At 35.7% G+C, this 22,965-nt stretch overlaps 1 protein-coding gene across 5 annotated transcripts in view; it reads left to right on the plus strand.

The window, feature by feature from the left end:
- PPARGC1A (PPARG coactivator 1 alpha) overlaps window positions 1-16,659 on the plus strand; it is a 462,550-nt gene extending 445,891 nt beyond the window's left edge. For all 5 annotated transcript variants that reach the window (XM_021710391.1, XM_008053899.2, XM_008053900.1 and 2 more), the window contains 3 exons: window positions 6,415-6,536; window positions 6,882-7,033; window positions 12,783-16,659. In XM_021710391.1, coding sequence (XP_021566066.1) covers window positions 6,415-6,536; window positions 6,882-7,033; window positions 12,783-12,886 — 378 coding nt within the window. In that variant the 3' untranslated portion in view covers window positions 12,887-16,659. The remainder of the gene's footprint in view (window positions 1-6,414; window positions 6,537-6,881; window positions 7,034-12,782) is intronic.
- The last annotated feature ends 6,306 nt before the right edge of the window (window positions 16,660-22,965 follow it).

Here is a 22,965-nt window from a genome sequence, read left to right on the forward strand (position 1 = left end):
TCCAAAGGGTTGGCTTTCTTGTGCCATAATGCATTCACAAAGTATATTTTGATAGACTTGGGCATAGGGATGCAGGCAATGATTTTTTATTCATTTGCCTAAATTAGCTTGGAAAGTCATTCAATAAAACAGCTGAGAAAGCTAGGATAGTTCACCTATGTTGGTTGGATAGGTGATTTCCTTTCAACTTTTGAGACTCCCTTAAAGTAATGATTAAGAAGCAATTTACATTTAAGATATCTTGGATATGGTGCTATATTATCCAGTAGTCAGAGCATGGGACCAGCAAAACAAAGCCTACTAAAGGAAATGGGGGAAAAAAACCTTTTAAAAATTTAATAATTGATGTTTTACAAAATTAGTCTTTTCTACCTTTGTCTACGTTTCTTTTATTTTGAGTTCCATAAGAAGGGAGTGACTTAAAAGGTCTGTATACTTTTCATTGCTTATGTCTCTGAAAGCCTTAATCCAACCCAACTTTAGTGCAACAAATCAGAATGTAAAGAGAACACTAATAATTAGTAATTAATAGTGCAGAATTACATATTGTGGTTGCATGTTCCCATTGTTTCAGTTCTCATTTTCCTTCAATTTCCATCCAAACTCTTTCTCAGAAACCAATTCACTCACTGTCTTTCTCAGCCTTATACGCTTGAAATAATTCAGGTTATACTGGGAATCTGCAAGCCAGAGTTTAGTACTTAATGTCTAAACTGTCACTGCTCTAATTTCTTGTGGAGTTCTAAGTCCAACTCCATTTGCAATATGTACAGTTCCCTGCCAGAAAACATGATAATGGGATGTTAATTTAAAGGGCAAATCTAGACATTATGATATGGCTCAGTGCTTAAAACCAAAACCAGATGTGCCTGGGCAAAGACTGTGCCATTTCATTTCTTATTTTCGTCGGTCAGTGTTCAGCCCAGGAGCCAGGGACAGTGTATTATCACTGATAATTATAAACTTCTTCCCAATGAAATGAAAAAAAAAATGTTGCACAATTTCCCAGAGTAATTCTTTTTGAAGAAAATGAAATAGTTTTGCTGTTCAAACATCTTACAGAAATATTTTATGTGAGTGAGCTTATGTGATATTATCCCTCTAACTTGAGTATCTAGAAATCTTCAGTTTTGTGGCAGACTGAATTCATTCTGGAGATCTTCTGTACAATGTAGTACCAATAATTAGCATTAAATTATGTTAAGAGAATAGATCTCATGTTATGTGTTCATGCACACACACACACACACACACACATACACACGCAGAGAGAGAGAGAGAGAGAGAGAGAAAGAGAGGGAGGAAGGAAAGGGGGAGGGGAGAGTGAGAGAGAGAGAGACAACCCCCACAAAAGAACATAAGGAAATTTTTGGAGGTGATGGCTATGTTTAGTACTTTGATCTTGGTGATGGGACAATGGACATGTGGATATGTCCAAACTCATCAAATGTATACCTGAAATACATACATTTTTTTGCATCAATTGTCCTTCACTAAGACTCTTTTATGAGTCTATAGTTTTCACATTAGTAGTGTTTTTACTTGCCTCTTAGTTTTTACTTGCATTTTGGCCCTTAAGTAAATTAACCAAGACTTATTTACAATAACCAGTCTTAGGTACTAAGCAGGAATATTGCTACGTGGTACTTGAATGGGGATAACTTTGGAAAATTGAATGCTATAATTTTGTTTTTCCCCTAAGGATACCCCCTAGCAGTAGGTACTTATTGAATGCCTGCTGAATTAGATCAGTGTAATCAATACTAAGCACGAGAAAGAAAAAAAAAACTTTTTTTTAAAGCATTTTCCAGAGTTTTAGTATTTCTGTCTGTCCATTCGTATCTTTCCTTTGTACTTCAATCCTCATCTCCTTTTCTGTTAGTAGAATACCTAGGTATATCATTCGTTCATTCATAGTACTTATAAAATCTTTGGAAATGTTGATGGATTCAGGGTACAGCGAATCTGAGAATGAGCACAAATCTCTCATCACCAAAATGTATATGCAGTTTATTTAGCATAGGATGAGGGATTTTCACATCATCCTGACTTGGAAATGTAGAGGGAACCAAAATCTAAATTATATCTGGTTCTCCTTTGTTGTTACCTGGCATTACAGGATATTTTAAAGAGACAACCTACTAAAAAGCATGAAATGCAGTACTTGGCATAAACAAATGTTCGTCTCTCCACTGCTTTCTGTCTTTTCTAAATAAAACCCCTTTTACCAGGAGTAGCTTATTATTTGATGAGAAACAACTTTTGTAAGTTTTTCCCAGCTAACTAGGGAACTCTATACTCTTCTTGATACAGATTTTTGATCATGCAAAGCCAGTTAATTCAGTCAGTTTTTTTCTTTATTTATCCCCTGTGTTTTGGTATAATGAGGCTTTACTGTCGCTGTTAATACAACATAAATCTTCAATTTTATTATTCACCCCATCAGCAAACTAGCTTTTGTGAAAATTGAAGCTAAAAGTTATTTGATAAATGTTCCATCCTCCTCAATAGTGAAAACCAGTCTGAAAATCATTTTTCAAGGAGTTGTTTCCAAAAGTTTAGAGTTCCTTCAAGCCCTTAAGAAGTTGGAAATGTTATTAAGCATTTTGATTTCTTTTCCTTTCATCTCCTGTTTAGAAATTAATGTCTTGAAAAATTGGCTGCAAATGTTAAGGTTATTTTAAAGATATGAAATCTATTCATCTGCTTAATATAACTGCAACATGTTTAAAAGAATCATTTCTTTGCTAGACATTTTGGCCAATCTTGGAAAGATTTTTGTCTTTGCTTTCTAGACTTTTAGAGGCCTTTTATTTTCATTTTTAGCACTAGGAAAATCATGCACTTCCAATAGTTTTCTCAAATGAGAATTGCACCATGTATTCTTTCCCTAATCTTTGTAAGGTAGCGAGGCATGGTGTCATTCCTGTGTTTCATAAAAAGAGATGTAGACATATCGATAATTTAAGTGATTGTGGAAGAGCCCTTTGGTTTCCTGTTTCTCCCCTCTAGGTTGTATCTTCTTTTTACTGCAGAATGTATCAGTATCCATTATAAAAGGTCCTCTGGTTTATCTTTTATGTGGGATCATTGTTCTATACAACTTGTATAAAGCTGCAATTCAGAGACTGTCCCAATATGTCTGCATATGGGCATACATATGGTCGATTTTAGCTTTAACTTCAAATTTCCTTGAATACATAGGCAGTGTGTATTCCCATAATGGTAGTTGAGCAATTTCTTTGCAACAGCTCAATTTCTTTTTCTCTCTTTTTGCATTTCTCCCTCCTTTCCTTGTATACAGTAGTAACTTTTCTAAAAGGCTCATTAAAAAAAAATTCTTAACACCCATGCAAGCAGGCGCCAGGAAGTTTAAGTTTAGATAACAGTTCCATCACGCTAAAGCTGGATGCGTAAATAGAATGGAATGTGGTATTATGATTTCTTTGCTAAAGTGTTCAGCGCTGCTCTGGAACAGGCCTCCTTATCCATTTCTGTTTGTTGACTGCCAGAGCATGTTGGGTGCTCTGGAGCAGCACAATTACAGCCTTTGATTGAGACATACAATCTACATGGAGGCAATCAGGCAGGCTGCTCTGTTTGCTAGACTTCACCTGGTCAGTTATATAGCTATTGTCCAAGGAGTTGTGCTTTACCAACTGTTGTGGCTGAGTGCCACCTCTGATTTTCAGAGTTTTTTTTATGAGTGAGAGTCCTGGAAACACGTCACTACCCTGCAACTTTTTATACTTAAACCTGTAAAAATGAATCATGGAAACCTTTGTTGATTCACTCAGCTGAGCTATCTTTCCTATGATAAAGACCCAACTTTCATTCTTTTTTGTGTTGGAGACTCTCAGCGAATAAGGACCACACTTAGGTGTCTTAAATGTGTGAAAGGTACAGGGTAAATGTTAAAGATGACTAATTGGTGAACTTTATGACAAATATTCATTGAGACTCTGTTATGTTTCAGGTTTCTATTTAAAATTAAGTAGTGAGTAGGACAATTGTGGTCTCTACTGTCATGAAGCTTCCATTGCCAGGAGGAGGGAGACATTGAACAACGAATAAACTATGAATTATCTAATTACAGTTGGCCTTAGAACTACATGTTGAAATAGAGTTTTCTATAAGAGCAACTAACAGGAAATCTGACCTCATCTCAAGTATCAGAAAAAAATGATTATTGAACTCAATGTCATACTAGACAGTATGTGTACATGAGGGATTTAAGAGGCATGCAGTGTGACCAGGATGTTCCAGGTAGCAGAGGAATGACGTGTGCAAAGGTCTTGGGAAGAAAGGAACACAGTATATACTAGAGACTGATAGAAGCTCGGTGGGACTGGAAAAGAGAGTCAAAGAAAGAATGAGATGTGGGTGATAAAGCCCATGATGAAGACAGTTTCAAGTCATACAGGGCCTTGTAAGTTTTGAGAAGCCATGGGAATGTTTTAGATGGCAATTGACACATTTGGATTCCCATTTCCTTGGCAAAAACTGTTCTGACTGCAGTAAAAGAATAGGTTGGAGGAGAATAAACGTGGACACAGGGGTCCAAGTGAAGAGACTGTCTGTTATACTAGTCCAGAAAGGGAAGCTGATGGCTTGGCTTAGGAAAGGTGGAATAAAGGAGACAGACTAGAGAGAGACTTAGGAGGTAGAAACCAACAGAACTTAATGAACAATTGGTTATGTGGAGGGGGACCAAAAGAGGAGTGAAGGGAGTCACGGGGTTTTGTCCTTAATAACTGGCTAGAAGGTGTTCACATCACTGATACAATAACATTGGAAAAGCATCAACTGGAGTTAGGGCAAAGCTGGAGGGTTTAGTTTGGGCAAGGTTAGCATATTTTGAGGTGCCTAGGGCACAGCCAACCTGAGATGACAAGTAGATAGTTGGTTATTTGAGTCTGAAGCTCAGAGAAACTTACTTCCCTGATAAAAATAGAGACAGGAGTGTTACATGTGTTAAAAGAAGACCAGGCATAGGTAATCAGATAATCTAAGAAGATACAGAGTTTGTGAACTGTTCAGTTAGATTTCACAAGTGCTTATTGGGTACCTCCTCTTTCTCAGATTTTTTGCTAAATAGTGGGCAAATGAAAAGGAAAAACATTAAGTAAATAACATAGGGCATCTTTTTTGTCTTCAGCCTAAATTACCTTTTTCATTATCCAAGTCCAGAAACTCTGAGAACATCCAGAGAGAACTCTTAGATAAGCTAAATCTGTACCTTAGTCCTCTGTTTTCTGGTCTTTGCTTCTATCTAACTTAAATCACTGCAACCTTAAGTTCATTTTATTTTTGTTTGTCGTTGGTAGACATACAGACTAGTTGGCAAGCACATCCTTTATACTAACTCCCAATATTCCTAAAGCACTTTGTCTCAGTTTTGAGAGATATCATTACCTTTGGTCTTGTCTTCATGGAACAAGAGATACAGGATTGCTTCTTACACTAAGAACACATTTCTGTTTTATAAAAAAAGGAACTTATCATTAGGGTATAAAATATCACTCCCATATTTTGTAGGTTATAAATTGCTGATGACTTTCAGATTATGATTATATTGACTCTACTTGTGAAAATTAGGCCACACCCCTCCAGTCTATTCCTAAAATAAGACTAGATTTATTGGAAAAGTGAAATTTATAACCTCTTTTATTTGACTCTTATTCTTTGGAGACTCCTAGCTTAAAATGTCCTACATTTTAAGACTGTATTTCTCAAATTATTGTCTTTGGACCACCTGCATAAGAATCACTGGGGTGTGCTTGTTATAAATGGAGATTGTTGAACCTTACCTTTCTTTCTTTTCTTTTTTTTTTTCCAGTACAGCTGGGATAAACCCCAATAATTTGCATTTTTAACCAGCATCCCAAGTAATTTTTATTTATACTAGAGTTTAAGAACCACTCTTTTGAGGATGTCAGAGTTTGTTCGACTCATTATTAGAATTCTGAGTTAATTAGAAATTAAATAGTTTTACAAGCCAGTTCAGTTTCATACCAATTTCGAAGATTAATAATCAAGTCACAAGTGTTCAAATATTCAATAGGTATTACTCAGCTATTTCATGATACAAAAAAGATTGCTTTGCTCCAATTTTTTTTTCCCCTGAGACAAGAGTTGACCCGAGAGAATAACAGAGATGGATATGAAAGGTAGAAAAGCACAGGGGTATTGAGAAGAATGCACGTAATGAGAAGAGATTGATATTGAGGAAATAGGAAGTAACACTTGGTTCAAGTGTTGTCTTTCTTTCAGTTGTAGTGTGTGTTTAGCTCTAATTGGCATGCTCTGTGCATTCATATTATGCATGATTGTACATTTATCAGTGTTTCTAGAGGTTCAGTTTCTTTCCCACCTCCAGAACTAGCAAAAATCTCTCCTTACTTCCCCCCATAGGAAGAACGCCGTGTGATTTATGTTGGTAAAATCAGACCTGACACAACACGGACAGAACTGAGGGACCGTTTTGAAGTTTTTGGTGAAATTGAGGAGTGCACAGTAAATCTGCGGGATGATGGGTGAGAATCTTCAAGATTATTTCTTGTTTAGAAGCTGACGTATGTAAAAAATTATGGCCATAAGATTACTGGGATGGGAGTTGCCAATGTAAGTGCTTTGACAGATGACATGTTGAGTTCAGAACCTTATTTATTTTCTTTCATCCCTATTTATTAATCTTTCTAGTTGAGATTTCCTGTCCCAGAAATAAGTATTTAGCTGCTTGACAGGACAATCACACTGATAAATGGATGCAGTGGCTCAGACGTTGACACCGGCGGAGTCTCTCAAAGTAGAAAGGGTTACAGTCTTATATGCTAATGCTTCTTAACCAGCTTTGAACTTCTCTTCTTTGTCCATTGCAGAGACAGCTATGGTTTCATTACCTACCGTTATACCTGTGATGCTTTTGCTGCTCTTGAAAATGGATACACTTTGCGCAGGTCGAATGAAACTGACTTTGAGCTGTACTTTTGTGGACGCAAGCAATTTTTCAAGTCTAACTATGCAGACCTAGGTATGGATTTTATTGTACGTGGAATGAGGAATCCATAACGTAGAGCTCAAAATGGGAGCAAACATAATCCGTAGGCACCTTGGGTTAGACCATCACTTGATATTACTAGAGGGAATTATGAATACAGATTTATGTTTTGAATGTATGAGACAGTTTCAGAAGAAAGGGACTTGGATTTTGGCAATAAAGGGCAGAAGTAAATTCTTTATATTGTCTGCCCAGGAGGTGAAAATTCTGCAATTCTGCACCATTTGTGTGTGCATGTGTGTGTGTCATTTTGTATTTTGTATATTTTGTGAATGTGTTATGGGTATTGTAGGTATGTATGTGGATATCATGTATACTACATGTGTGTTTATGATTTGTGTGTTAGGGTATGTATGTATATAGATATTGTATACATCTACATGTATTTATGACTTGTGTGCATTACATGTGTGTGGCATTGTGTTTTGTGTGTGCATGCATTGTGCTTGTGTATGAATATTACGTGTGTCTATGTGTATGTTTTTTGTGTGGATGGTATTGTGTTTTGTGTGTGCATGCATTGTATGTATGTGCATAGATATTGTGTGTCTGTTTTTGTGTGTGTATGTGGGAGGTATTATGTTTTGTGTGTACCTGCATTGTGTATGTGCATGTGGATATTGTGTCTACATGTGTCTGTGATTTGTGTGTGTGTGTTTGAAATCTACTTTTACTTTCCATGCCTACCCTGAATTTTATTTTTTTACAAGTCACAACATTGCTATCAAGTTTTTATAAAACAGAATGTGCAAAAGTGTTGGTCTTTTTCTTATTTCACAAGCTCTTAGACATATCATTCCTATTGGTCACAACTCAAGAGAAGAAAATAAAATATCATATGCTAAATCACACTCCACTTTCTTTAAGACAAAAGGAAAAAATTCCTGCTATTTGTTGAGTGCTTCCATATGCTAAGCACTATGGCAGGGGCTTTGCAAGTATTTTCTCATTTACTTGCCAGCACTATCCTAAGATGTGGATATTATTATTATCATCCTCATTTTACATATAAGGAAACTGAAGCATACATAAATATTTGTTTTCCTGTTATAAAAGCTATACAGTCTCAAGGGGTAAAATTTGGAAAATATAAATCAGTATTAAGAAGAAAAGTAAAATCACCTATCGGTCTGTCATTCAGAGATAACCACTATCAACAACCAGGTGATCTGTCTTTCAGTATTTTGTCTCAGAATGTCAATTTTTGATAGTTGAGGCTATACATGTGTGTATGTGTGCATAACTTTCAAATTCTATTTTTCTTAATATATAAATTAATTTTCTGGTATAAGTCACAAAATTAAAAATAATTTATCAACATACTTTAATGATTGCACAATGTTTTGTTGGGTAAACAGCATCATCATATTCAGTCATTCCATTATAGCTAAACATTTGTTCAATATTTAATTTGTGATATTATAAGTAATGCCACAATGGACATCTTAATTTTCTTTCCAATTTTAATTTTGTTCCTTTGCATGTTATTTCCCATCTGATGGGGGTCTTGCAAGCCTTTAAATTATTTGAGGAAAAATTGAAGGATAGTATTGTACACATGGCATAATTATTTTAAATTCACTTGTTAATAATAATGAAATTAGCATATAAACCTATGACTCAGCATTATTTTATATATATTTGCACTTACTCTAGTTTGGTTTAAAGAAAGAAATGAATACCAAACACAGAGATTTTTTTCTTCCTTTCACAAAGTGATGTCTTCCTAGAGTAACTGATACAGGTGGTGTACATTGTTCAGAGGGAATATGCTATAATTCATTCCACAAGCTAAATAGATAGTGGAAATCTGGGGAGAGGCAGCTGACTGTTAGAGAGATAGAGGCCTAGGGATGAAACTATAAAATGTGGCAAGTCATTTGTTCATATGTTGGCTGATAAAAACAGTCAAGACAGATTGAAGTCTTGAGTTGATTTGACTTATTTTCTTCAGTGATGAAGGCTGGGGTGTTTCTAGTCTCTGAAAACATCTAGAGTTTAAAAAAAGCTACCTAGAGGGGCCTTTAGATCACGATTCATCACTGGTAGAGGGAGGATTGGATAGTATTTCCAAATTGAACTGGAGCCTCCCTGAAATATTTCTGAGAAGAATACTTCCCTTCTTGTTATCTCCCTGCCTAACCAGCAGCAAAAGAACTTTGCCATTGCTAGGCTTCTCTGTATTTTCTGAAAAGTGTGTTTGATGTACATCGTAGTAGCGTGGGTTTTTCCAATTCCCTCAAGCTCTACAACGGCATGAGGGTAGTTTTTTTTTTCTGAGCATCAACATGGTTCAGTTCAAAGAGCCCAGACTTTGGCAATCTTGCAGACCTGGGTTTAAAACCTGGTTTTACGTGGACCCTGGGCAAACAGTTTAACTCCTTCGGCTCTGGTTCTTCATTTGTGAAATGCCTTCTAATGACGTTGTCAAGATTAAATAAATGTCTAGTGTCTGGCATGACCTAGGAACTCAACAAATAGCTTCTAGGAATATGATTTGAAATGATGAGAATGGGAAGAAATTATAAATGTAAAGACATTTTAAAATTGAAGAATCAACTCCAGGGACCAGATGTAAAACTCATCAAATTTTTCATGTATCTTATTTTTGTTCTCTGAAGAGTTCAAGTTAAATGCTTCAGGGCATGCATGAACACTAAATATGTGAGCATAAGAATATGCTGGACTCTAAGAGGGATTTGTCACAAGAGTAAAGTGAAAATGATGTGATGCAGTTTTATCTTACCAAGAGGGAAATCTATCATTTTAGATGAATTTAACCATTTTTTTCTGTTTTTATTTGCTCACCCAAATTAAATTAGCTCATACACCCTATGTCTCTACTACTGAAATTAGCAAATGGTTACTACAATAATATTAGAGCAAAACATAATAATTCCAGCTACTATTTCTGAGCCAGTTTTATAAATGAGGCTGAGAATTTAAAGTGACTTGATCAAGGTTATCACAGTGAAGCCAGGATCTAGGTGTTGCTTTCCATGAACATGTAGTCTGTGTGTCTATTTGCTGTCTTATAAGCAAATGGATCTTTCAAAAGACCTCAATCAGAAATATGAAAGAGGAAAGACAGAGAAAAATTAACATAGAATAATAGGATAAGAATGGAAAGATGTGTCAGGATTATGAATGTAATAGTTTTGACTAGAAATTAGTTATTGTGTAGAACTTACACTTAAATATATGAAAAATGAAATAAATGGCACTTTCATTACAAATTTTTTATTAACTTAGAGGTTTATATTACATTATCAGCATCTTGAATATATACATGACTTTATTTATACTCTTGCCACAAATAGGTAAATCATTCCCAGATCCTGATACTAATATTTTAACCATGATTTTAATAATATGCTGGTGTTCAAGATTAATACATTCATTCCACGTATATTAATTTGAGTATGCACTTTGTACCAACAGTTTTCCAGATGCTAGGAATGTAACTGTGATGTGATATTCAATTAACACAGTATCATTATTTATAACAATTTGTCTTGAAAAAAGAGTTTTCTTTAGTTATTCCTATAAAAGTTTTATATTTTACTATGCTCCAATATATTTTCATTACCGGAAAAGAAAATGGCAGAGTGGATATTATTGCCTAAGAAATTCTGTCTCACACAACAAAAAATATTTTTTTGGTTGTATACTGGGTGACATAGTATGCCCATATAAGTGAGTTTGTATGGGAACACCATATGTCACAGTGAAGAAACCCTTGAGAACTACTGTTTGACAATATTTTTGATACTTGCTAATCAAAATACAGAAACAGTGAAATTCTGGGCTTTACTTAGAACAGTCCAAAGTTGAGAAACTTAAAATCTTCTCAAAAATTTTCTTTAAGGAAATGTATGTATATGTGTTCCTGATAGTTCTCATCACTGGAAGAATCTTCCATCTTGATCTATAATGCAAATGGAATTCTCATTTTAGGCTAATCTCTAGCAATAAGTTAGATTTTTTCTTTAGTGTCTCCAAAAAGATTTGAATTTGAGCAACAACTGCTCAGGAGGCCTTAGTAATACAAACAAACCATTCATTAGGCTATGATGAGAAGGGTCAAAGCCAGTGTAACTTAAGAATTGACTATTTCAGATGTTATGGAGGAAAGAGTGGCCATTTTTGTTCCCATTTTTTTAGGTCTGAGTAAGACCATGTTTTTGTTGTTCTTACCTGGAAATGCTTGCTGAAACATGTCAGAAAAGATAAGGGATGATAAGAATAAAAGAAAAAAAAGTAAAGAACTTTCCTTGTTTTTAAATCTAAGTATGTGAAAATAGATTGAAGCTTGGGAAAGGGGGTGATTGGAGTGCTGTTGGAGAACTTGGAATGTTGCAATCTTTTCAGCAAAACAACTTTTTTGATAAACAAACATGCCTCCATAATATCTAGCATTATACTGTTCTGTTATTTTCAGCATTTCTATCTTGTGACTTACTCTGGAAAAGTACGAGAATACTTATATCTTAGTAGAATTTTTTAACTTTCCAGAATGGATTTGTTTTCCCTCCAAATAAATGTTTCCAAAAGAATGAATATATCTGCAAGAAGCTTTTCATCATAGTTCCAAGCCATCCTTTCTTACTTGCAAGGCCAGAAGAAATATCTGACTTTATCTTAGATGTCAATGGAAAAAAATCAGAAATATTTAACAGAATTTCACTTTAATTTCTAAAACCTATCTTTTTTTTTTTTTTTTTTGAGTTGGAGTCTCACTCTGTTGCCCAGACTGGAGTGCAGTGGCCGTTCCCGGCCACCGCAACCTTGACCTGCTGGGCTCCGGCGATCCTTCTGCCTCAGCCTTCCAAGTAACTGGAACTACAAGGTGTGCGCTACCACACCCAGCTAGTTTTTGATTTATTGTAGAGATGAGTTCTCACCAAGTTGCCCAGGCAGGTCTCGAACCTGCGGGCTCAGGCAATCCACTCACCTCAGCCTCCCAAGGCACAGGATTATAGGCTGAGCCACTGAGCCCGGCTAACCTATCTATTTTGTTAAGGCCTATTTGAAGTAGCATGTGAAACTGCACAAAGTCTGACTTGAATTAATTTAAGAGTACAAGAAAGAGCATGACTTTATTTATACCTGCATATTTTTCCTTTCTGAATTTATCCTCTTGGAATATGAAGCATTTCCCTAGACCTTCCAATTAGGGAGAGTTTGCACCACTATTGCCAGTTACCCGGAGGAACTAGAGTCGATGGTCACATATCATATGTCCCTCCTGCCTCAAAGGGAAACAGCAGGTTGTGGATAAGGGAAAGTTCTGATGATCCTTCCTCTTCCACTCAACTGGCTTTTATCCTTAATTAAATTAATTTTGTTGAGTAGGAAAATTAGTTCTGGCTTCTACTCTTACCTCTGCATCTAAATTATTGAGAAACCATGGACAAGTCATTTGACATGCCAGGGGCAAGGGCATAGTGGTTATTTATAAAACAGAGATATTAAAGTGTGTTCTGCCTACCTCCCAGGAGTGTTTATATAAAAAATGAGTCAGTAGGTAAGTGTTTTCAACAACTCACTATTCCCTGTCCTCTACCTATATGTATGTATATATCCAATAAAATCTGGGCATTGTTTATTAAATTATATTGATTGACTGAGTTGTTATTGAACCAAGTAATCCTCAATTGGAATGATTGCATTAATGGCCATCAGCAAAGAGTACATCTAAACTGGCTTGGGTTTCTTTCAGATTCAAACTCAGATGACTTTGACCCTGCTTCCACCAAGAGCAAGTATGACTCTCTGGATTTTGATAGTTTACTGAAAGAAGCTCAGAGAAGCTTGCGCAGGTAACATGCTCCCTGGCTAAGGATGACAGAGGGATGGTGAATACCTCACGGGACAGCGCGTCCTTCCCTAACAGACTATTGCAAGTCATACTTAGGAAGTTCTCCTACTTTACACTCTCTGTACAAAAACAAAACAACAACAATACAACAACAAGAAGAACAACAGCAACAATGGTTTACATGAACACAGCTGCTGAAGAGGCAAGAGACAGAATGATATCCAGTAAGCACATGTTTATTCATGGGTGTCAGCTTTGCTTTCCCTGGAGTCTCTTGATACTGGAGTGTGTGTGTACGTACACGCGCATGTGTATGTGTGTATGTGATGTGTGTGTGACGGGTTTAGGGGAAGTATGTGTGTGTACATGTGAGGACTGGGGGCACCTGACCAGAATGTGCAAGGGCAAACCACTTCAAATAGCAGCAGTTCCGCGAAGATACACTTAAAACCTAGAACTTCAAAATGTTCATATTCTATTCAAAAGGAAAAAAATATATATGTATAAATTAAAAAGGAAAGAAAACTAACCAACCAACCACAAACCACCCTAAAATGGCAGCCGCTGATGTCTGGGCATCAGCCTCCGTACTCTGTTTTTTAAGAAAGTGCAAAATCAACCTGAAGCAAGCTTTCTCTCATAACATAATGATTATATGACAATCCTGAAGAAACCACAGGTTCCATAGAACTAATATTCCTCTCTCTCTCTCTCTCTCTCTCTCTCTCTCTCTCTCTCTCTTTCTTTTTTCTTTTTCCTTTTGCCATGGAATCTGGGTGGGAGAGGATACTGCGGGCACCAGAAAGCTAAAGTTTCCTAACATTTTGAAGTTTATTTAGTTCATCCTTTATCCTGACACTCATGTAAATGTCCAAAATGTTGATCATCCACTACAAATTTCAAAAGCCTTGTCAATGGTCAAGCGTGCAGCTTGTTCAGCAGTTCTTTCCGAGGAACGGACGTGGTGTTACATTACTAATGAGAGTTGGATAGAACTCTCTGGGATTGTTCAGATAGTGTAATTGCTACATTCTCTGATGTAGTTAAGTATTTACAGATGTTAAATGGAGTATTTTTATTTTCTGTATATAGTATACAACAATGTTCTTTTTTTGTTACAGCTATGCACTGTAAATGCAGCCTTCTTTTCAAAACTGCTAAATTTTTCTTAATCAAGAATATTCAAATGTAATTATGAGGTGAAACAATTATTGTACACTAACATATTTAGAAGCTGAACTTACTGCTTATATATATTTGATTGTAAAAAAAAAAGACAGTGTGTGTGTCTATTGAGTACAACAAACAACAAAACGATGCTTTTCGCACATCCATCCCTTCTTAGGTGAGCTTCGATCTAAGCATCTTGTCAAGAAATACCCTAGTCCCCTAAAGGTATTAACCACTTCTGCGATATTTTTCCACATTTTCTTGTTGCTTGTTTTTCTTTGAAGTTTTATACACTGGATTTGTTAGGGGAATGAAATTTTCTCATCTAAAATTTTTCTAGAAGATATCATGATTTTATGTAAAGTCTCTCAATGGGTAACCATTAAGAAATGTTTTTATTTTCTCTATCAACAGTAGTTTTGAAACTAGAGGTCAAAGATCTTTTTAAAATGCTGTTTTGTTTTAATTTTTGTGATTTTAATTTGATACAAAATGCTGAGGTAATAATTACAGTATGATTTTTACAATAATTAATGTGTGTCTGAAGACTATCTTTGAAGCCAGTATCTCTTTTCCTTGGCAGAGTATGGTGATGGTATTTATCTGTATTTTTTACAGTTATGCATCCTGTATAAATACTGATATTTCATTCCTTTGTTTACTAAAGAGACATATTTATCAGTTGCAGATAGCCTATTTATTATAAATTATGAGATGATGAAAATAATAAAGCCAGTGGAAATTTTCTACCTAGGATGCATGACAATTGTCAGGTTGGAGTGTAAGTGCTTCATTTGGGAAATTCAGCTTTTGCAGAAGCAGTGTTTCTACTTGCACTAGCATGGCCTCTGATGTGACCATGATGTTGTTCTTGATGACATTGCTTCTGCTCAATTCAATAAAAACTTCAGAAAAACCTCCATTTTGGGCATCAGGATTTCATCTGAGTGTGGAGTCCTTGGAATGGAATTCAGTAACATTTGGAGTATACATTCAAGTTTCTAAATTGAGATTCAATTACTGTTTGGCTGACATGACTTTTCTGGAAGACATGATATACCTACTCTTAATTGTTCTTTTCCTTTCTCTCACCCAACATGATCTTTTAAGATGGATTTCACCCCCAGGCCAATGCAGCTAATTTTAATAGCTGCATTCATTTATCACCAGCATATTGTGTTCTGAGTGAATCCACTGTCTGTCCTGTCGGATGCTTGCTTGATTTTTTGGCTTCTTATTTCTAAGTAGATAGAAAGCAATAAAAATACTATGAAATAAAAGAACTTGTTCACAGGTTCTGCGTTACAGTGGTAACACATCTTTAATCCGCCTAATTCTTGTTGTTCTGTAGGTTAAATGCAGGTATTTTAAACTCTGTGTGAACGCCAAACTAAAGTTTACAGTCTTTCTTTCTGAATTTTGAGTATCTTCTGTTGTAGAATAATAATAAAAAGACTATTAAGAGCAATAAATTATTTTTAAGAAATCAATATTTAGTAAATCCTATATTATGTGTTCAAGGACCAGATGTGTTCCTATTTTGCCTTTAAATTTTTGTGATCCAATTTTAAATACATTCTCCTTTTTGCCCTGAATTGTTGACATGAGTGGAATACTTGGTTTCTTTTCTTACTTATCAAAAGACAACACTACAGATATCATGTTGAGGGTTAATTTGTCCCCCCTCTGGCCTGACAAATATTGTTATCATGAAGATAGTTTTCCTCAATGGACTTCAAATTGCATTCAGAATTAGTGGAGCTTTTGTATCTCCTGCAGACACTGTGGGTAGCCCATCAAAATGTAAGCTGTGCTCCTCTTGTTTATATTTATATTTATATTTTTTTGGAGAGAATATTTCAAATGAACACACGCACCCCATCATTATGGGAGGCAAATTTCAGCATAGATCTGTAGGATTTTTAGATGACCGATGGCCATTGCCTTCATGCTGTGGTAAGTACCACATCTACAATTTTGGTAACCGAACCGGTGCTTTAGAAATGTGTGGTTTTTTAAAAAAAGAGATGTAGCAGAATAACTCTTCCAGTGCAACAAAATCGATTTTTTGCTAAACAACTCCGAGAACAATGGTTGGGCTGTCAACATTCAAAGCAGCAGAGAGGGAACTTTGCACTATTGGGGTATGACGTTTGGGTCAGTTGAAAAAAGGAAACCTTTTCATGCCTTTAGATGTGAGCTTACAGTAGGTAATGATTATGTGTCCTTTTTTGATGGCTGTAACGAGAACTTCAATCACTGTAGTCTAAGACCTGATCTATAGATGACCTAGAATAGCCATGTAATATAATGTGATGATTCTAAATTTGTACCTATGTGACAGACATTTTCAATAATGTGAACTGCTGATTTGATGGAGCTACTATAAGATTTGTAGGTGAAAGTGTAATATTGTTGGTTGAACTATGCTGAAGAGGGAAAGTGAGCGATTAGTTGAGCCCTTGCCGGGCCGTTTTCCACCTGCCAATTCTACATGTATTGTTGTGGTTTTATTCATTGTATGAAAATTCCTGTGATTTTTTTTTTAAATGTGCAGTACACATCAGCCTCACTGAGCTAATAAAGGGAAACGAATGTTTCAAATCTACTTCTGCTTTTCTTTTTTATCATAACCAAACTCCTGGCATGTTTCTCAGATCAGTGCCCATTACTCGCTTATTGTTATTCTGTTTCCTTCCTGGCCCTCTCTCCCTCTCTTCCCGCTTTTCCATATCTATGGATGCATTTCAGCTCTAAGGTAACGTGCACCCTCTGTATCTTACCTTGTTTTCGTTCAAACAGCAAAGGCAGGCAGATTTCTATAATGAACGTTCAGAGGTGAAAATTGACATGGGATTTCATCAAATGGATTAGCTCAATTTTTGTTCTTAACCCAGAAAAATGTGTAGTTTTAAGTACAAGCTATGCCCCTAGGGAGACACCCACTAAATATTCAGCTTAGAAAGTGATTCTGTTGTACATAGACTATGAATATTTTTTGAAGGCTTAATAGGATGTGGTCCCCCATTATATGTGAGTCATCTGGTTAAATATGAGATGAACTAGTAGCTGTTGCCACATCTTGCTATCAGGATGTCCATGGCTGCTATTGGGTGATGGTGGTACTAATGACAGAGAATACATCATTTGAGATGGTTGTTCCCATTCTTTACCACATGCATCCAAAACTCAACATAAACAGCAATGGGAAAAAGTGGCTAAGTATATCCCACCAACCCCCAATGTCCTAGAGAAAAAAAAGTTTGTAAATATAAGAAATGTGATATGAGCTATCAATAGTGCATTGCAATCTGCTAAATAGCACAAGAAGTACTCCTCATGGTTCTATTTGTATTCTATACCAGTGCAAAATTTATCAATTATTTTATCAAAATAGAAAATAAAATCATCCACAAATATTGTGTTTATCACAACTATAGATACTAAGCACTTCTGAGATTCTATGGGTAAGCCTCAGATCCTGACTTGTCTTCTGTTAGCAATTAAATTGCACAGGGTATTTTAATCTTCAGGTTGGAACCAGCAAGACCATTAGAATAATACCCATCTTTCTCAAATAGTTAACTTTCTGTCCTTTATTACCCTAATAAGTCTTTTGAGGGCAAAGAGAAAATGAGGAATTTTACAAAGCAGCAGAGTTAGACTCTAGTTTGGCACTGGGACATTCTGATTTTAGATAAAGGATTCTTTTCATGTTGTTGTCAAAAGATTAAATCACTTCCATCCATGATGATGTTAATGGCAAAATAATTATTGAAACAAAAATTAGGCAAACAAAAATAAGTTCATACTTATGTAAATAAATAAGTGTGCATACTTGATATGGTTTATTTAAAAGGAGATGGTCTCAAGTCAAAAGTCCTCCAAATTAGACAACTTTTACTTTCCTTGTACCTTTAAATTTTTATTTCATGAATTATTATAATAAGAAAGAAGTCATTCTCTAAAAAATGTCCTCCAGATGAAATCTGTCTAAACTATATACAGCAAATACTGAGTTGAAGTTCTTCTTTTCAGCATTGACTGTTTTTTTTCTCTTGAAGTTATTTAGCTAATCATTGGATATAATTTACAACCCTAATAATGTTATTATACTCATTTAACACTAGTGTTGCTAGCTACACAGTTGTAACTCAGTATTAATTATAGAATATTTTAACCGAAGTGTACTGTTTGCAATATTTACTTTCTATTAATTTTATATTTTGCAATTCTTGTTGTTATTTCTTATTTTCCAACACACTATACACCATTACAAATCAATCTTTGTATTTTATCAAGCAGCAGAGAGTAATAAAGAAGGTCACAACTCATAGAGGAGTTCCTTGGAGGTTTGTAACATCATGATTTAAATCTCAGAAAGATTTAATCAAAAGCTGAATTAATCCCTGGGGGAAAAGATGGTATATAGATTCTGTTGATGGGCACAAAATCGTCTATTTCTTTTCACTAATCTCTGTTGGGTAAAAGGAACATAGTTTTTTTGTGGGAGGGCAATAAGATTTCCTCGTTGGAGGAAGGATAATATGTAATAGCCTTCATGTTATGCTTCGTCCCTTTTATTCAAAATGGTCAATTTTTTTCCTACTTCCTGTGGCATTACCTGTTCTTCTTGTGCATGGTTAAGTTAAATATCCTCCACCCCTATGTTCCCCTCAATATATTTTATGTGATTCCAGTAACTATGCAGAGTCCCAAAAGCTCCATTCTAGTTAAGCGTGTGGAATGTGGGGTCACATGGGCTGGTTTCCAGGTCTCTTCCATTGTAATCAGGTGGCTGCCTTTCGGCAAATTCTCAGCATCGGGACACAGAATTTGTAGGAGTAAACGACCATAAGCGTGCATATTTTGAAGATCAGGTTCTACTGAAAAACCTAACATTGTTCCATGACTAGGTTGTATGCTAAGGGCGGGAGGCCACCACCTTCCCACATGACTCTTTTCTTTCCATAATTTCATAGGAATGTGATCATATTCCTTTTAGCTCAAAACCCCATTACTTATCATTGGTTAACTTATAAAAGGGCAAAGTGAAATTAATTAATTGAAAAAAGTAAGAACTTTAGAAGAGAAAACCAAATGATCCTATAATATTTTCATGATTAAATTAAATGAACATAATTATACATGCACATATGCCCACTAAGACATTATCATAATCAAGAACCTTAAAATATTATTTTGTTTCAAATTTATGCATATAACACTTACTGAAGGCAAGTAGCTAGTGTGATATTTGAATTTGCATATTGACCATTTTCATACATTTTCATACATTAACTTCTAATAGGAAGAAGTTGAATTATCAGGAAAAATCCTGGGGTGAATTAGAAAATATATTGTGCTTCTGCTCGTTTTTGAACATCAGGGGCACTTAGCAACATTATCTTTTTTTTTCCACATAGTTTTCTGTGATGGATTTTCAACAAGATGACATCCAAGTGAAAGCCAAAATTAAATGGGAAGGAAAGAATGTTAAGTGGTAAAATCCTAAATAGCTTATTAGACTACTTAATTGGAGGGAATTTATTTTTTGCTGCTGTTAGGAACTCTATAGTCAGGCTTCTCTTTAACAATACTAATTGATGAAAAAAAGTAACTATAGTAATATAGTTACCACATAATACCCTCCAGCAAGTCATTTAAGGAAATTCCCAGGTACTTTCCTTTGATTGCCTTTGGTGTTGTTGAAAATCAAGTCCTGTCTTCATTCATATCATTGCTTTCTCACTTCATTCCCAACCAGATCCCTTGCTTATTTCTATCATGGCTTCACAGTGCACTTGAAAGACTTGCTTAATTCTTAAAACAAAATGAAGCCATGCTTGTTTTTAGTTTAACCATCCAGCCGGTTTTCAGCTTGATCGCTATACTTTTTAATCAAATGTATGACTAATGTTTCATAGTGCTTAGAAGTATTGCCCTGTGTGAGTACTTCCCTCTTTGTTGGCGGAAATATGTGTACATTATCATGGAATGATGATTAATTACTCTGCTTACTAGAGAAAGGTAAGTTAGTAAACTGGTCACACAGCATGTGATATAGCCGTGTTACTTTCATGTCAGGTAATTTAATGATCAAACGCAATGCATGGCCTAATTCTCCCCCTCTTCTCTGGGTACATGGGAAAAGCATCCTGGGACTGATTCAATGAGCTGCATTTTCCAGGGTCAACAGTCTGAACTGCAGTTCAGACTACCCATCAAGAAAACAATTGGAGACAAAGCAAAAATTGGAGTTCACCATCCATTGTTTGGCTTCAGTATCTGGAAGGTGGAAAGTGCTTGTGTGTTCCGCTGACGTTTTTCCATTTCCAATGGCAGCAGTGGTGGCATTCAAAGGGAGTGCCAGTGCATGCACCTGAATAAAATAATTCATAGACAGCTCATAAGAGTTTCTTTGTCACATGCCAGGGTCCCATTGAGCCACTGTCTGCCATGGCATGCCATGACAAGGACTAAGACCAGAAAGGTCACCTGAAGGAAAGAGAAGGAATAAATAGAAGGTTAACCAAACACATTTGAACTTCAGGCACAAAGCAAGGTTTGGTCACAGATTTCCCATGGTTTCTTGTTTGACTTTTATGCTGATTCATTCCATGAGATTATATAAACAAAAGAGGCAATTGTGCAGCTAGGACTGTAGAACTGTGGTGAAGAGAATGAACCTCATATTGGTTCCACGTGTGGGGTGGTTCTATGTCAACTGGACAACCACTGACCTGGTTTTACTCAGAGGGGTTGATTAAAATCCTGTGTGCCGCCTGGCTACCAGATCGATGGGAGACCCTCGAGGATTTCTATAAGTAGGTTTTTGGATACAACTTTTAAGCTTTAGTTTTGTGGAATAATAAAAAGACGATCCTAACTACATACAATAAAAAGGACTCTTCACCTTCCAATGATGCATGGAGGAAGGCCCCCTTTTTCCTTCTAATTTATTCAGTTTTACTATCTCAAAATTGTCATTTGCAGCAAGGAAACTTCACAGAATTTTATCATTTGAAGGTAAAGTTTGAACCCGCTCACAAGTCATATCTGCTAGATACCATGGAGACATTTAATTTCATGGCTTTGTGTTGATTTAAAAGTGAAATTTGTCTTAACTCTCTTATAAAAGTAACTTTATCAACTCCATTTAGAAACTTGATCATTTTGGAAATTTCCTTTCTATAATCAGCTCTTAGTGACATATCTGGTTATCCTATCTTCCAATTGGATCTTGAGTAATGATGTTGCTCAATAGGACCCTTTTACTCTAACGTCTTCACTTGTAAGTTAGAGAAATCTTCCTGTTGTGGTAAGAAAGCAACTATGAAAAACTTCCCTCCATTTGAAAGTTCAGTAGATTCAAGGTGTGATTAAAATAGTGAACTTGATTACAATGATTATGATGGTATCAGCTAACATTTATTGTGAATTTACTATCTTTTAGACACTTTCCTTAGCTGTTTATGTAAACTCTCTTAATTGATCCTCCTAACTAAAGGATAAAATAGGTATAACATTCTTCCCATTTTATAGATGAGGAAATGTTGGTTTCCAGAAGCTAAGAAACTGCTCAGATTTGGGCGAAGTCCAGTTGACTCTAAAACATACTTCCTCAAATATTGTGCTATATGTAATGCCTCCAGCAATAAAATATTAATGTTCAAAAGAAAACTTCTTTTTCTGTTGGGATTAATTGACTATTGAGAATTTTACCATTTTGTCGCCACCATATGACTGAAGCCAAACTCTGCATATATTGCAATCATTGATTCTACATTAACTGAACTCCTTCAATGCGTCAGAAACCTCACTATACTATGAACAGAAACGCAGAATCGACATAGATCCTATACCATGTCCTGCTGGCAGAAGACTAAAAGAAAATTAAAATGAGTATTTTCTAATAGCTACAGTAGGACATTCTCGCTAGAACCCTCATTCTATCATCTATCTATCCAACTATCTATCTCTCTATCTCTCGCTCTATCTATCTCCTACCTACCTATCTACTTACCTACCTACCTGTGCTATGTTTTCTGGAAAGTATATGTTTGTATAACCAATGTCTGTGAAGGTTGAACCTCAGTGGGCAGAAATGTCATAGTGCTGTGTTCCCAAGGTATGCAATCTAATTTACAAGCACTGATAATCAACTTTACAAAGCAATGGACCTCTTCCCTACATTAAAACAAAATGACCTTGGAGGCTTAAGATTGTATGTTATTACCTCTGAAGAATTAAACTTAAAAAATAGTCAAAAATATTTTTAAAAATCTAGCCTTAAATCAGAAACATTTAAAGAGTGCTTGGAAAACCATAAATAGCTCTTAAATATTGACTTTTTTTGGTTTTTGACAAGGAATAGGCATATGGAGAAGCCACCTTTTGATCAAATGCTTCGTCATTTCTGTGGTTATATTCACTGTTATGGCATAATGCTAGCTTGGATACCAGCTGTTCATGATAGAGGACCTTCGTAAGAGTTCTAAAATGTATTTATCTGGATTTCTCTTTATCATGCTAACGTCTCTACAACTAAGTTTTAGGATTACTGTAAATCATGATCACTAGATACTCGCAGTTCCAGTCTATGAGTGGCCTTTTTGGGGTAGTAGTGTCCTTGCTGAACCTGGCACCAGCAGTAGAGAAAAGGAGACTCAGTTTCTAACATTGCAACTCCTAGACCTCATCTCCAATCCAGTGGCAGCGCTCAGTGAAAATGAGGTTAGATAGGATTATGAGGTGGAAAAGCAGGGAAGCTGGACTTTTATCTTGAGAAATCTATGAACCTTAATCAAAATAGTCTAAGGCTTGTGGTCTCCACAATTAGAGAAATGACTGGTTTGACAATGGCTGCAAAATGGGTACTGTCACAGAATCTTTAAAAAATTTTTTAAGTTTT

This window comes from Carlito syrichta, unplaced genomic scaffold (assembly GCF_000164805.1).
Source record: "Carlito syrichta isolate Samal-C Ts95f unplaced genomic scaffold, Tarsius_syrichta-2.0.1 Scaffold288844, whole genome shotgun sequence".
Taxonomy (NCBI): Eukaryota; Metazoa; Chordata; class Mammalia; order Primates; family Tarsiidae; genus Carlito; species Carlito syrichta.